At 39.1% G+C, this 14,071-nt stretch overlaps 1 protein-coding gene across 1 annotated transcript in view; it reads left to right on the top strand.

Annotated features, from left to right (window-relative positions):
• The window catches only part of OTUD7A (OTU deubiquitinase 7A), a 371,485-nt gene that overhangs the window by 219,620 nt on the left and 137,794 nt on the right, over positions 1 to 14,071 (top strand). Inside the window, exon 4 of the mRNA XM_023255010.2 lies at positions 175 to 329. Coding sequence (XP_023110778.2) covers positions 179 to 329 — 151 coding nt within the window. The 5' untranslated portion in view covers positions 175 to 178. The remainder of the gene's footprint in view (positions 1 to 174; positions 330 to 14,071) is intronic.

The following is a 14,071-nucleotide window of genomic DNA, read 5'->3' as shown; positions in this document are numbered from 1 at the left end:
GAGGGATGAAACTTGGATTTGAGTTTTATTCAGTGTCCTACATGAAGAATGGAGCAGTTATCCCAAACAGGCAGAAATGGCTTCTCTCCATTCTCTGTGTGTTCTCACTCACGTGCACTTTTGCCACTTACATCCCCACTTACAGAACTGTGGCTTCCCTCTCCTTTCTTGCAGATGGATGGTTTCTAGCCTGCTTCCAAACCCCACCTCGGCTGAGTGTTGGGCAGCCCTTCTACATGATCCTATGACTCTTGATATGGACGCAGTCCTGTCAGACTTTGTTCGGTCCACGGGGGCAGAACCTGGTCTGGCCAGAGACCTGCTGGAAGGTAAGCTAGCCTCCTCATCCCACGCCACTCTCTTGGCCCTAACTACCTTGCAACCCGGTGACAAAAGATAAGAAGATTTTTGTTGCCTGACAATGGTGGTACCTGGACTCTTAAAAAAAGGTGGGGGGGGTGATGAAATTATTTTTGTTATTCTTGGCTTTATTTTGAGTATGGAATAGATTACTCAATTCTACAGTAATAGTGCAAAAGGCATTATTCGGCTTTGCTTTGCATTAAAGCTTAAAGATATTAAGTCAATGTATCAGAAATCACTTTTTTTAAAGGAACTATATTCCATAGAGCAGAAATAATAGAACATTCAAGAAAACATTTTATTGGAGACCTGAGCATTTCTTTTTTAAAAAATTGTTTACATTTATTTATTATTGAGAGACAGAGAGACACAGAGCATGAGCAGGGGAAGGGGAGAGAGAGGGGAAGACACAGAATCTGAAGTAGGCTCCAGGCTCTGAGCTGTCAGCACAGAGCCCAATGCAGGGCTCAAACTCACAAACTGTGAGATCATGACCTGAGCCGAAGTTGGTTGCCTAACCAACGGAGCCACACAGGCACCCTAAGACCTGAACATTTCTCATCTCTATCTTCACTGAGACAAAAATACTTTAGGCCAAAGTTTTTGATGAAGAAAAACCACCTAGCAGCCAGTAAAATAGGTGGTAATAATTCATACGCAAGAAGGCAGAATTCATCATCAAGCCATACATGTAGATATCATTTGTTACATGAAAAATGTGCAATTTCTGTCTCAGCCTCTAAAATGGATTTACTTTGTGTATTTTGAAAATCTTTGTGGTGTGTGTGTGTGTGTGTGTGTGTGTGTGTGTGTGTGTGTTTGGTGGGGTAAAAGGTGGGAAGAGCCTATTACAATTTCTCAGAACAAACAAATGCGTGAGAGAATTTTTAAATGATTACCCTTGGCTTCAAATGTATAAGCCACTGTTTACGGAATTAGCTAAGACTTGGTTAAGTATCATAAATCACTGTCATCCCTTAATTCACTTAGGAAATGATGTGGATTACTCTACATTTGTGGGAATGGTGGAGGTTACCACTCAATCCTGGTGAAAATTAAAAGCCAGCTCTTCAAGGGTTCTGAGAAAATGGCAATAGGGAAGCAGCAACAGTGCAATTTTTAACTTTCCCTGAAGCTCCCAGAATGTCAGACAAACTCAGGGTTCAGAATAAAATATGCTTACTGAACATTTATGACATACATACATCAAAGTGTGATTTTCACCTCCCAGTAGTCACATCCTCTCCCTGCATTTCCGTTGCTCTGAAGTAAGCAGCAGTGCAAAGAGGCAGGTTCAGAATGAGGTTGGCAGCGAGAGCTGGGGCCAAATCCAGATCCAGCCACTTACTGCCTGTGACACATAGGGCAGATTATTTTCTTCCCTTAACCTCAGTTTTTTCTGTATATTGAGCCTAACCCACCTTCCGGGGTGATTACACGCATTAGAAGCTGTGATGTCAAATGCTTAGTGGAGTGACCTGTGTGTAGCAGAGGCTCAAAAAACAGTTGAAGAAAAAAAAAACAAACAAAAACAGTGGAAGAAGATCCCCTTTGTCATTGCAGCCTCGGTAACTGGCACTGACATTGTGCTTAATATCTAGACAGCTTTAAATAGAAAATGAGAATTGTCAGCTTTTTTCTTCCTTAATTTTATCTTTTAAATGAAAATACTGAAAAATTGACCTTTTGGGGTGCAATTCTAAGAATTTTAACATATGCATAGATTTTTTTTTTAATTTATTTACTTTGAGAGAGAGACAGAAACAGACTGAGGGAGGGACAGAGAGAGAGGGAGAAAGAGAAACCCCAAGCAGGCTCTGCACTGTCAGTGCAGAGAACAATGCGGGGCCCAAACCCACAAAATGTAATATCATGACCTGAGCTGAAATCAAGAGTCAGAAACTTAACCAACTGAGCCACCCAGGTGCCCCAACATGCATAGATTTATGTTACTATTACCACTCTCAGATGAGAGAATCACCTCATTCCCCACCCCCAGTCTACCCTTCTGCTCTGTTTGATGGCCATGCCCTCTCCCACCCTATTCACTGGCAGCCACTGCTCTGTTTCCTGTCATGTTAGCTTTGTCTCTTTTAAGAGTGCCATAGAAATGGCATCACATAAAACCTAATCTTTTGAAACTGGCTTCTGTTCACTCAGCATAATTATTTTGAGATTCATCCAAGTTGTGTGTAGAGTTTGTCCCTCTCTATTGCTAAGTGCTACCCATTCTAGAAATGAACCACAGTTTGCTTTCCAGTCACCTGTGCAAGGGCACTTCAGCTGCTTCCCATTTGGGGCAGTTATGACTAGAGCTGCTATAAACATCTGAGAACCGGGGTTTTTGTGAACATAGTTGAAATTTTTCCAGGGTGAACACAGAGATGTGGGGTTTGCTGGTTCATATGGTAACTGTATGTTTAGATTTCAAAGAACTTGCCAAACTGTTTTCCAGAGTGCTGAACCATTTTGCATTTCCACCAGCAATGGTATTTCTTTTTTCATTATCATTATTTTCATGATTCTCCTACGTGTGTATGGATATTTCCCTATCACTTTAGTTTTCATTCCCCCACTTACCAATGATGTTCAGTTTTTTGTTATTATTTTCTGTCTGTATCTTCTCTTTGAAGTGTTCATTCAGTTCTTTGGACTATTTCTAAATGGAGTTATTTGACTTCTTACAGTGGAATTTTGAGAGTTCTGTATATATTCCGTGAATATCATCCTTTGTCAGAGATGAGATTTGCAAATATTCTCCTCCAGTCTGTGCTTGAATTTTTATCCTCTTGCCAGTTTCCTTTGCAGAGCAAAAGTTTTTAATCTTGATGAAGTCCAATTTATTTTTTTCTTGCATAGGTGACATTTCAGGTGACATGTCTAAGAGCCTTTGCATGACAATAATGAAGATTTTCTCCTAGATGGTTTCTTAAAAGTTTTATACTTTATGGGCACCTGAGTGGCTCAGTCTGTTAAGAATCCGACTTTGGCTCAGGTCATCATCTCTCAGTCTATGGGTTCAAGCCCCGCGTCAGGCTCGGTGCTGACAGCTCAGAGCCTGGAGCCTGCTTCCCATTCTGTGTCTCCCTCTCTCTCTGCCCCTCCTCTGCTCGTGCTCTGTCTCTCTCCCTCTCTCTTTCTCTAAAAATAAATAAACATTTTTAAAAATTTATAAAAGTTTTATACTTTAGGTCTCCAACTGATTTTGAGAGGATTTTTGTATGACGTGAGATTTGGGCGAGAGTTCATTTGTATACATATGGAAGTCCATTTGTTTCAACACCATTTGTTGAAATGCTTATCCTTCCTCCTCTGTTGAATTGCCTTGGTGCATTTGTCAAAAACCAACTAAATGTATCTGTGGGAAGCTATTTCTTGATGCTGATTGTGTTCCATTGATCAACATGTCTATTCTTCTGCCCGTACTTTGCCATCTTGATTAGTATAGCTTTGTGGTGAGTCTTAAAATCAGCATGATTCTTCCAACCTTATTTTTCTTTTTCAAAAGCATTTCAACTATTCTATTACCTTTGCCTTTCCATATAAATATGAGCATTAGCTTATGTCTGTTTATAAAATTTCCTGCTGGGATTTTGATTGGAATTATGTTAAATCTGTAAATCAATCCTATGTTTTGCCTTACACTCTATGAAGTCAGCATAGCCATACTTTACATTTATGTAGGACTTCTTTGTTTTCTTTCATCCACATTTTGTAATTTTTAGCATATAAATCTTATATGTGTTTGTTAGATTTATATATAGGCCTTTTTTTGAGGTACTGTAAATGGTATTTTTTTTTAAATTTCAGTTTCTAATTGTTCATTGCTAGTATCAAAAAATATAACTGATTTTTGTGTGTTGCCCTTGTATCCTACAATCTTAGTAAATTCAATTATTTGTTCTAGGGTATATGTGTATGTGTACACCCTCATGCATGGGTGTGTGTGTCTGTGTGTGTGTGTGTGTGCATGCATGTGTATATTCCTTTGGATTTTCTACATAGGCAGTCATGTTATCTCTAAATAGGGGGAGTTTTATTTATTCCTTTCAAATATGTATGCCTTTTGTTTATTTTTCTTGAATTAGTGCATTGGCTGGGACTTACAGGAAAAGGTTGAATGGTAATGGTGAAAGAGAGCATCCTTGCCTTGTTCTTGATCTTAGGCGGGGGGAGCAGTCCCCCATCAGTCTTTCATCATTATGTAAAATAGCTGTATGTTCTTGTAGATAGTTCTTCATAAGGTGGAGGAAAGTCTTTTCTGTTCATAGGTTGCTGAGAGTTTTATCGTGAATACATGTTAACTTTTTCAAATGCATTTTCTACACAATTGATATGATCCAGTGTTTTTTCCTTCTTTAAACTGCTAATAAAATAGATTATACTGATTGCCTTCTAATACTAAACCAGGCTGTCAGCCATTATTTAAAGATTTTTCTTTTTTTTAAATTTTTTAAAATGTTTTATTTTTATTTTTGAGACAGAGAGAGACACAGCATGAATGGGGGAGGGTCAGAGAGAGAGGGAGACACAGAATCTGAAACAGGCTCCAGGCTCTGAGCTGTCAGCACCGAGCCTGATGCGGGGCTCGAACTCAGGGGCTGTGAGATCATGACCTGAGCCGAAGTCAGACGCCCAACCGACTGAGCCACCCAGGTGCCCCTATTTAAAGATTTTTCTAATCCACGTTTTTCTCTTCTCCTGAGACTCAGCTGATATGAGTCTTAGAATTTACTACCATTCTCAATTCACTGCAGTTCTATTCACTTTCTTTCTCAATCTTATATCTATTGTTCCAATTAGATTATTTCTGTTGCTCTGTTTATATATTTACTATTTCCTTTGTCATCTCTATTCTGTTATTGAACCCATCCAATGAATTATTTTATTTGGGTTGTTGAAACTTTTTTTTATTTCTTTTTTTAATGTTTGTTTATTTATTTTTGAGGGAGGGAGAGAGAGAGAGAGAGAGAGAGAGAGAGAGAGAGAGAGAGAGAGAGAACACAGGGGAGGGACAGAGAGAGAGAAGGAGACACAGAATCCGAAGCAGGTTCCAGGCTCCGAGCTGTCAGCACAGAGCCTGATGCAGGGCCCAAACTCATGCAACTGTCAGATCATGACCTGAGCTGAAGTCGGACACTTAACCGACTGAGCCACTCAGATGCCCCCAAATTTTATTTCTAACATTTCCACTTGATTCTTCTTTATATCTTCCATTTATTTGCTGAGACTCTGTATTTTTTCTCCTGTTGTAAAACATGTACAATAACCGCTCTGTAGTCCTTGTCAAATAATTCCAATAACAATTTCATTTCAGTATTGCTATTGAGATGTCTCTGGTTTTTGTTTTGTTTTGTTTTGTTTTTGTATATGAGTAAATTTGGATTGACATTATGAAGATTATGTTTTGAGACTGTGGCTGTTGTTTGAACTTATGGTACATGTTATTTTTGTTTTAGAAGACAATTGCCCCAGTTGAGTTCAGATCAGAAGTTCCAGGTTCCCCAAGACTTCGGTGAATTGTAACTCCAAGGTCAACTTTAGTTGACCAGTGGCCAGTCTGCATCCTAGGCAGGAGTCTGTCCCATATTTCACTACTCAAAGACTCTGGAATCTATTTATAGTCAGATCCATACATGTACAGCTCAGGGTTAAACCCAAGCATTCAGGAGCAACTTTAAGGGGTTGTTTTCCCAAATTCCTGCCTCATTGTAATCTCTTCAATAATTCTGGATCCCTGGGACTCTACTCTTCCAGTCTTCTAGCAAGCTGGAGCTTTGTTTACCCCCACATTTCTACACACTTGATTCGACTGTGCTTATATCTGAGCTAAGCAACAAGAATCCAGAAAGAGAAGAAAGCTGTGGGGTTCACCTCTGGGGACTGAAACTCATGTGATTAAGAAGGATTTCTCTGCCTCCCTGGGTTTTTTTCCTGCCATCCTCCATTGCTGCCACAAAATTGCTTGAGGTCTGTAGCACTAGAGAACTGAGAAATTTTTTTAAAAAGATAAATTAAGGGTTTCTACACACTCTGTGAACATTAGAGATCCCTTTTCTGTTTTGGGGGCCAGAACTAGATGGCCTTGCCTGGAGCTAATGCCCATTTCTGAGTTTGAGGCTGCAGTGGGTTCTTACTGGGGAGACTTCAACTCACCACCAGTTCTGGAGTACTTTGAGCTATTGCTTCTTCCTCAGTCTGCCTGAGGAAGTCTCACATATACCTCTGAGTCCCCAGCCACTGCTCCTTGCAGTCTGTCCTGGTGTCCTGCTGCTCTCAGCAGGAGAAATGGGGTTCCATGTCCTTCCTGTGGCTCACCCAGGATGGAACCTGTCTGCTGTCTTTACCATTGGAAAGACTATGGTTACATATGTATGTTGGATTCTTTCAGAGTTGTTTGGGTCAAGATTTTTCTCAAAGCTAGTGTTTCAAAGAATAAAATATTTTCCTTGTGATCTTTTGAAGGGTAAAAACCTCACAGTGATAGCAGAAGCTGAGTGAAAAGTTCCATGGGCCCTCTCTGTACTATTTTTTAAACTTCTTGTGAGTGTTTTTAATTAATTTATTTCAAAATAAAAAAGTTTAAAACACACATACAGTGATGAGAATCACAATAGAGCAGAGGACAGCCAGTGAGAAGAAAGAATAGCATAGGTTGATCAAGTCCCTGGCAACAAAAAAGACAGGAGAGGGACAGCAGAATACAGAGAGAGAAGGACAGAGAATGCACCCTGATCTGCCTCCAGGTGAAAGTGCATCCATATCTGGCTGTCTGGTTCCTACATAGTCACCTTTTGAGCATTGGCAAACTGGTCCTTCTGAAATAAGTTCAGGTTGAATGATTCCGTTTCCCCAAATCCTTTGATATCCCCTATTACCTATAGAATAAACTCCCCCACATGGAACTCAATTCCTTTCAGCCTTTTCCCTATTCCATCCCTTCTGTCTCATCTCTGGTGCAGTTTTTCACCACCCTTTTCCCCAGAAACACCATCCACCTCTGTGCTTCAGCTTCAGCTCAGTTCCTGTGCTCCTGTGCTGCCCACTCGCTCTATACACACTCTGGCTCACTGTTGAGATTCTGCTTCTCTTCCAAGTTGGTGTATGAGTGCCATGACATCAGGAACCAAAGCACGTTTTGCTCACTGTGTTCCCCTAACACCCAGTACCTGCCAGTCCCCCAGGACGATCTGGCTGCTGGGCATACAGCAATGAGCATCCAGACAAAAATCGTCATCCTCATGGAGACAGACAGTAAGTAGCATAAATAAGTTATATAGTATTTTAGTGGTTAGTGCCATGGAGAAAACTATATCAAGAGGAGGAGGTAGGGAGTGTAGATGTAGGTACAATTTTTAATTAGGGTTGTCAGAGAAGGCATCACAAATAAAAAATGAGATCTGAGCAAAGACTTTGACATAAGAGAATAACCATGTGGCTATCTGGAGGAAGAAATTTCTAGGAAGAGTTGGAATTAATTGGGCATTCCTTGCCAGTCCTCAAACATTTGTAGACTTCTATTGCAATACTTATTTGGTTTTGTCTTATTTTATAATTAATCACATACTTATTTTCTCATTAGATTAAAAGTTCTTAAAATCAAAGACAATAACACTGACAATGTAGTTAGCATTTACGTTTCATTGTTATATGCCAGACACAAGGCTCTTTAAATGTGATGTCTCATTTAATCCACACAACGAATTAGAAAAAGATTTCTAATTTTATACTCAAGAAAACTGAAGCCAAGAAAACTTCCTGAAATTATACATCCAGAACACAGCACAACCAGCATTTGAACCCAATTGTATAACTCAATGCCAGGTTCTTTCTGCAAAGCCGGGTCACCTATCATTCATCTTCATGCCCACTGTCCTTCTAGTACTTTGTATTGTTATGTGCACTCAAAAGAGTTTAATCACTGAAGGGTGTTTTAGTAAGGGTTTTATGATGTAGCTAGTTAGCTTTTCAAATAAAATACTACTTTAATAGACCACAAAAGCTATTTAAAAAATAGAACTAATAGCTAACTAATCAGGTGCCAAACACTGTCTGGCCACTTTAAATATCTTAAAAGCTAGTTAAAAAGATTTTTGAGTGAGAAGTCAAACACATGAGTTTATGAAGTGTCAGTTCCCTTTTAAAGACAAAGCAACTTTCACACTTTTATAATAACTGTGAATTTTAAGCCTTGCAGCTCTACTCAGGTATTCTTTCAGTGTACCCAGGCCTCACTTCTGTTGCTACCCATAGAAAAAACTCCTCAAACAGCCAAGTTGCATTTAGGAAGAATATTAACTGGAAATTAACACCTCATATGTCCCTAGTATAATCTTTCAGAATCCTGGTGGAAATTGCAAAGTTAAGGAAAATAATGGCAACTAAGTTGAATTGTATTCTCCAAAATATATATATGGAGGTTGTCCACATATTTTAAGATGCACGTATATTTACCAATTGAGTTGATAATTTGGGAACTAAAGTATTTAGAGTTGTTTATGGATAAATATAACCCTCTTTTGCAATCCTGGGCCCATTAGATTTGAAGTATATATGGTCTGGAATTTTGCATGTGGCTTGCTTGCTTGGTCCAGCTTGCACAGACAGGTAGCTCCAAAAACCAGTCATATTGACAGGCTATTCCATTAACACTCACATTTGGCCTTTGAAAATTTTCCCACAGTTGGGGACATCAGCTTCTGACTTGAATAATTACAATAATGCCCCAAAGAGTGCACCCAAAAATGGGGGAGGGGATGGAGGCAACTGAGAGAAGAATGCATTTAGTAAAATTTCACATTAGCCCATCAGTGGGTCATGGGATCCATCCACAACAAACCCACATGGTTGCCTGTAGAGCATTCAACAGAGTGGGTGAGATGAAATCAGAAGTGGTAGATCAGAGGCCAGAGGAGCCAAAGGGGCCTCCACCTGGAGACTGTCCAATTGCCATCACTGACCCAGGACTTAAACACACGGGAAACTGAGGTAGGCTCCAGAATGGTCACTCTTTTAGTTAAAATGAGAAATAAAAATGTTTCAAGGCCAGATATCCCAGGTATATGTAACCAGAGCATTCTTTCTCTGAAGTCAAGCTAAATCTGAAGTCCACTCTTGAGCACATGCCATCTGATTTACCAGAATTCACGCTGTAACTTTTTCAGGTTTGCATGATTAGAGAGCTTGAGGGGGATCAGCCTTGGCAGGAATGAAAAAGTGGGCCTAGTGACTGTAAATCCTAAGCAGAAGTTAGAGAAGAAGGTCTGATGGGCTCATACCAGTGAGTCTAGAAATGCTGTCATGAAAACACTTGCTGCTCTCCCTACTGTCCTGTTCCACTGGGGACATCTCTACCATTGGACTAGACATATTTGAAATAATATAGCCAAAAATAAAAAATCCCGTTCAGGATCAGACTTCCAAGATGCCTCCTCTGGCTTGGCCCATTTAGGAAGACACATTCTCTCTTTAGATAGGTGAGTGGATTTAAATACTCTTGAAAACAAACAGATCCAATCCAACCATGTGTGTGGAGTTTCCTTTTGGGATGCTAATCAGTTAAGTAGATCTTATTTCTCTCATTTCCTTTCCCCTAGGGTAGATTGTAACCCCAAGTACCACCATTGGCCCATTTCATTGGCTTCACTCAAGAGGCTATTTCATCTCGGCTACTTGAAATTAAATGTTTGCCCTCTGGAAAGCCAACCACATCCCTGGTAGTCTTTCTTAATGGGTGTCTCCACATAGTCTTTCCCATGCCTCTACCTTTCTGCATTCTTCCACCTTGCCTCTCTGATAAGCATATTCCTACAGGGTCCTCAGCCCAGTGCAGTCAGTAATGTGCACTAAAATTAGTTGTGTTGAAGAGGGGAGGGTCAAGAGAACAACATCCTCTGATAGAAGATCCTCTAATATTGTGGCTCAGCATTAGAATCAAATAAGATAAAAAGTATCTGTGCAAACCAAAATCAATTAAAATTTTTTTTGATTAGGCAAGAAAGGGGAGGCTGCTACATATTAAGAACTCCCACTTAAGCATAAAAAAGGATGTGGTCAGTCTGCAATCACATATTCAGGGCCTCTGATCTGGATGTTGGAGAACAAAGGGCCCTGCCCTCAAGTACTAAAGAACCCATGCTATCACAGTCAGGTATCTGGCCAAAATGAGGGGTCTGAGAGGAGAACCCAGGCATGCTTAGGGTGGTCTAAGATGATACCAAAGGTTGCTGAGGCTCACAGGTGGAACTGGAATTTTCGACGCGGAAAGTATTTGTGTGTGTGTGTGTGTGTGTGTGTGTGTGTGTGTGTGTGTGTGTATGCATGTAAGGCTGGAATGTTGCATATTCCAGTCAGAAGGAACAGCATTTGCAAACATATGGAAGCATAGAAATGAGAAACAGAAGGAGCTCAGTACTGCTGTGTCACAGACTATAACTGAAGGGGGAAATGGCAAGAGATAATAAGATGAGGCTGCATGGGTGAACACATCTCAAAGGGCCTGGTGTTCAGTGCAGACAAGTTACCTTTTAAGCAGTGAGAAGCCTTGAAGAAAAGCAGGGAGGTCACAGGAAACATTATGAGACTAGAGTGCAAAATAGGTTGTATCCCATTTCTGAATCCTAATTGTTTGCAGTGTCTGCCTGAAATAGGGTGCCTACCAAAAAGCATGAGCATGAGGGTCAGAGGGAAAGGGGATCATTAATTAGCCACATTCCTTATGGTAGCAACTGGTGACATTAGTGTTCATGTCTCTAAACCAGTAAGGAGATTTCTACCACCTTTCAGGCAAGAGAAAATGGGCAAATGGCATGAAATGCCATCTGTGCCTGAACAGTTGGGTGAGTGAGTCATGGGATCAGCCTCCAAGTGAGCTGGTTCCTTCAAACTCTGCCATGGTCAAGCATGCTGTAGGGAATCAGTCTCATAGACTGCCCCTGGTTGCCTCTGAGACATGGATCAAGAACAGGATTGGGGTGGCCATTTCTCATTATTAAAAGCCCACTTAATCAGCTGTGCTGTACTGTTTCAAAAGCTGAGGGGTGGTCTGCACACTGATTGGGATGTTTGCTCCTCAGTCATTCATTCACTTACTCAAAACTAGTTTTCTGGTTCCCTCTAGGCACCCACACCTCAGAAGAGGGCTGTGAACATAAAGAGTAGTCCCCACTCTGAAGTACCACATACTCTTCTTATAAACAGTCAACCAAAGCATAGTGAGAGTCATGTTTTAATAGAAACATCTTACTATTTAGCAGTACCTGCAATCATTTCTTTAATAAGTATTTATTAAGCACTGCCATGTGCGAGGTACTAGACAAGGCAGAGAGAGAAAAAGAAAGGAGTGGAAGAGAATCCCAAGCAGGCTCCGCACTGTCAGCACAGAGCCTGATGCAGGGCTTGATCTCAAGACCATGAGATCATGACCTGAGTCAAAACCGAGAGTCTGATGCTCAACTGACTGAGCCACCCAGGCACCTCCTAGTTGTAATTTTTGATGAAACTCTATACTATTTACTACAGTTGCTGGACCAATTTACATTTCACCAACAGTGCACAAGGATTCCCTTTTCTCCACATCTTCACCAACACTTTTTATCTCTGGTCTTGTTGATGATAGCCTTACTCACAGGTGTGAGGTAATACCTCATTGTAGTTTTGATTTGTATTTCCTTGATGATCAGTGATTTTGAAAACCTTTTCATGTACCTGTTAGCCATTTGCATGACATCTTTGGAAATCAGATGTTTTGGTTTAGTTTGATTAGGTTGGATTTGGTTTGGTTTTTGGGTTTTGTGTTTTGGTTTTGTTTTGCTTTTTCTTTGTTTTGTTTTGCTATTGAGTTGTAAGAGTTCTTTATATTTTTATTTTTTTTAGATATTAAATATTTATCAGATACATGATTTACAAATATATTCTCCTACTCCTTAGGTTGTCTTTTCATTTTGTTGATTGTTTCTTTTGCTGGGCAGAAGCTTTTTAGTTTCATGTAGTCCCACTTATTAATTTTTACTTTTGTTGCTTTACTTTTGGTGCCAAAAAAAAATGTATCAAGACCAGTGTCAAGGAACTTTTTCCCTATGTTTCCTTCTAGCATTTTTGTGGTTTCAAGTCTTTGACTTACATGAAATTAAATTTGTAAGTGTTATAAGATAGGGGTCCAATACTATTCTTCTGCATGTAGTTATCCAGTTTTCCCAACACCATTTATTGAAGAGACTATCCTTTCCTCATTGAGTATTCTTGGCTTCTTTGTCTAATAATAGTTGTGAGGCTTTATTTCTGGGCTCTCAATACTTTTCCATTGATCTGTGTGTCTACTTTTATGTCAGTACCATGTTGTTTTGATTACTATAGCTTTGTAATATAGTTTGAAATCAGGAAATGTGATGCATCCAACTGTGTTCTTTCTTGGGATTGCTTTGGCTCTTTAGGGTCTTCTGTGGTTCCATACAAATGTTAGAATTTTTTTCTAGTTTTATAAAAGTATGCCATTGGAATTTTGATAGGGATTTCATTGAATATATAGATGGCTTTGGGTAAATTATTCCCACCCATGAACATAGGGTATCTTTCCATTTATTTGTGTCTTCTTCAATTTCTTTCATCAAAGTCTTATAGTTTTCAGTGTACAGATCTTTCATCTCCTTGGTTAAATTTATTCCTAAGTAATTTATTGTTTTTGATGCTATTGTAAATGGGATTTTCAGGTATTTCATTATTACTGTATAGAAACACGATTTATTTTTATATATTGATTTTGTATCCTACAACTTTTCTGAAATTTTTGATTAGTTCTAACAATCTTTTGGTGGTATCTTGGATTTTTTTATATATATGATCATATCATCTGCAAGTAATGATACCTTTTCCTCTAAGATTCAGATACCTTTTATTCCTTTTTCTTGCATGATTATTTTAAGACTTCCAGCACTTTGCTGAATAGAAGTGGTGAGAATGGACAACCTTGCCTTGTTTCTGATCTTAGGAGAGTTTTTAACCTTTCACTGTTGTGTATAATATTAGCAATGGGGTGTGTCATATATGACCTTTATTATGTTGAGATATGTTCTTTCTATACACAATTTCTTGGAAGTTTTTACCATGAGAGGATGTGATATTTTGTAAGTGTTTTTCTTCCTCTATTGAGTTTATCGTATGATTTTATCTTTCATGCTATTAATGCAATATATGACATTTATTGATTTGCATATGTTGAGCAGTCTTTGCATCTCAGAGATAAATCCCACATCATGTTGTATGATCCTTTTAATGAACTGTTGAATTTAGTTTACTAATACTTTGTTGAAAATCGTTGCGTCTCTATTTATCAGAAATGTTGACCTGTAGTTTTCTTGCAGTGTCCTTATCTGAATTTTATATCCGAGTAATTCTGGCCTCATAAAGTGAAGTTGGGAGTGTTTCCTCTTCAAATTTTTGGAAGTTTTCAAAAGATTGGTGTTAATTTTTCTTTAAATGTCTGATAGAATTCACAGGTGAAGCAATCTGGTCCTGGGCTTTTCTCTGTTGCAAAATTCTTGATTACTGACCAATCCCCTTATTCATTATTGATCTGTTCAGATTTTCTATTTCATCATGATTTAGTCTTGGCAGGTTTTATGTCTCTAGCAATTCATCCACTTTTTTTATATGTTATCCAATTTGTTGGCATATAACTAATTATATGATCTCATATGATTCTTTGTATTTA

The sequence above is a fragment of the Felis catus genome, chromosome B3 (genome assembly GCF_018350175.1).
Source record: "Felis catus isolate Fca126 chromosome B3, F.catus_Fca126_mat1.0, whole genome shotgun sequence".
NCBI classification, from domain to species: domain Eukaryota; kingdom Metazoa; phylum Chordata; class Mammalia; order Carnivora; family Felidae; genus Felis; species Felis catus.
This window is presented reverse-complemented; position numbering and strand designations above follow the sequence as displayed.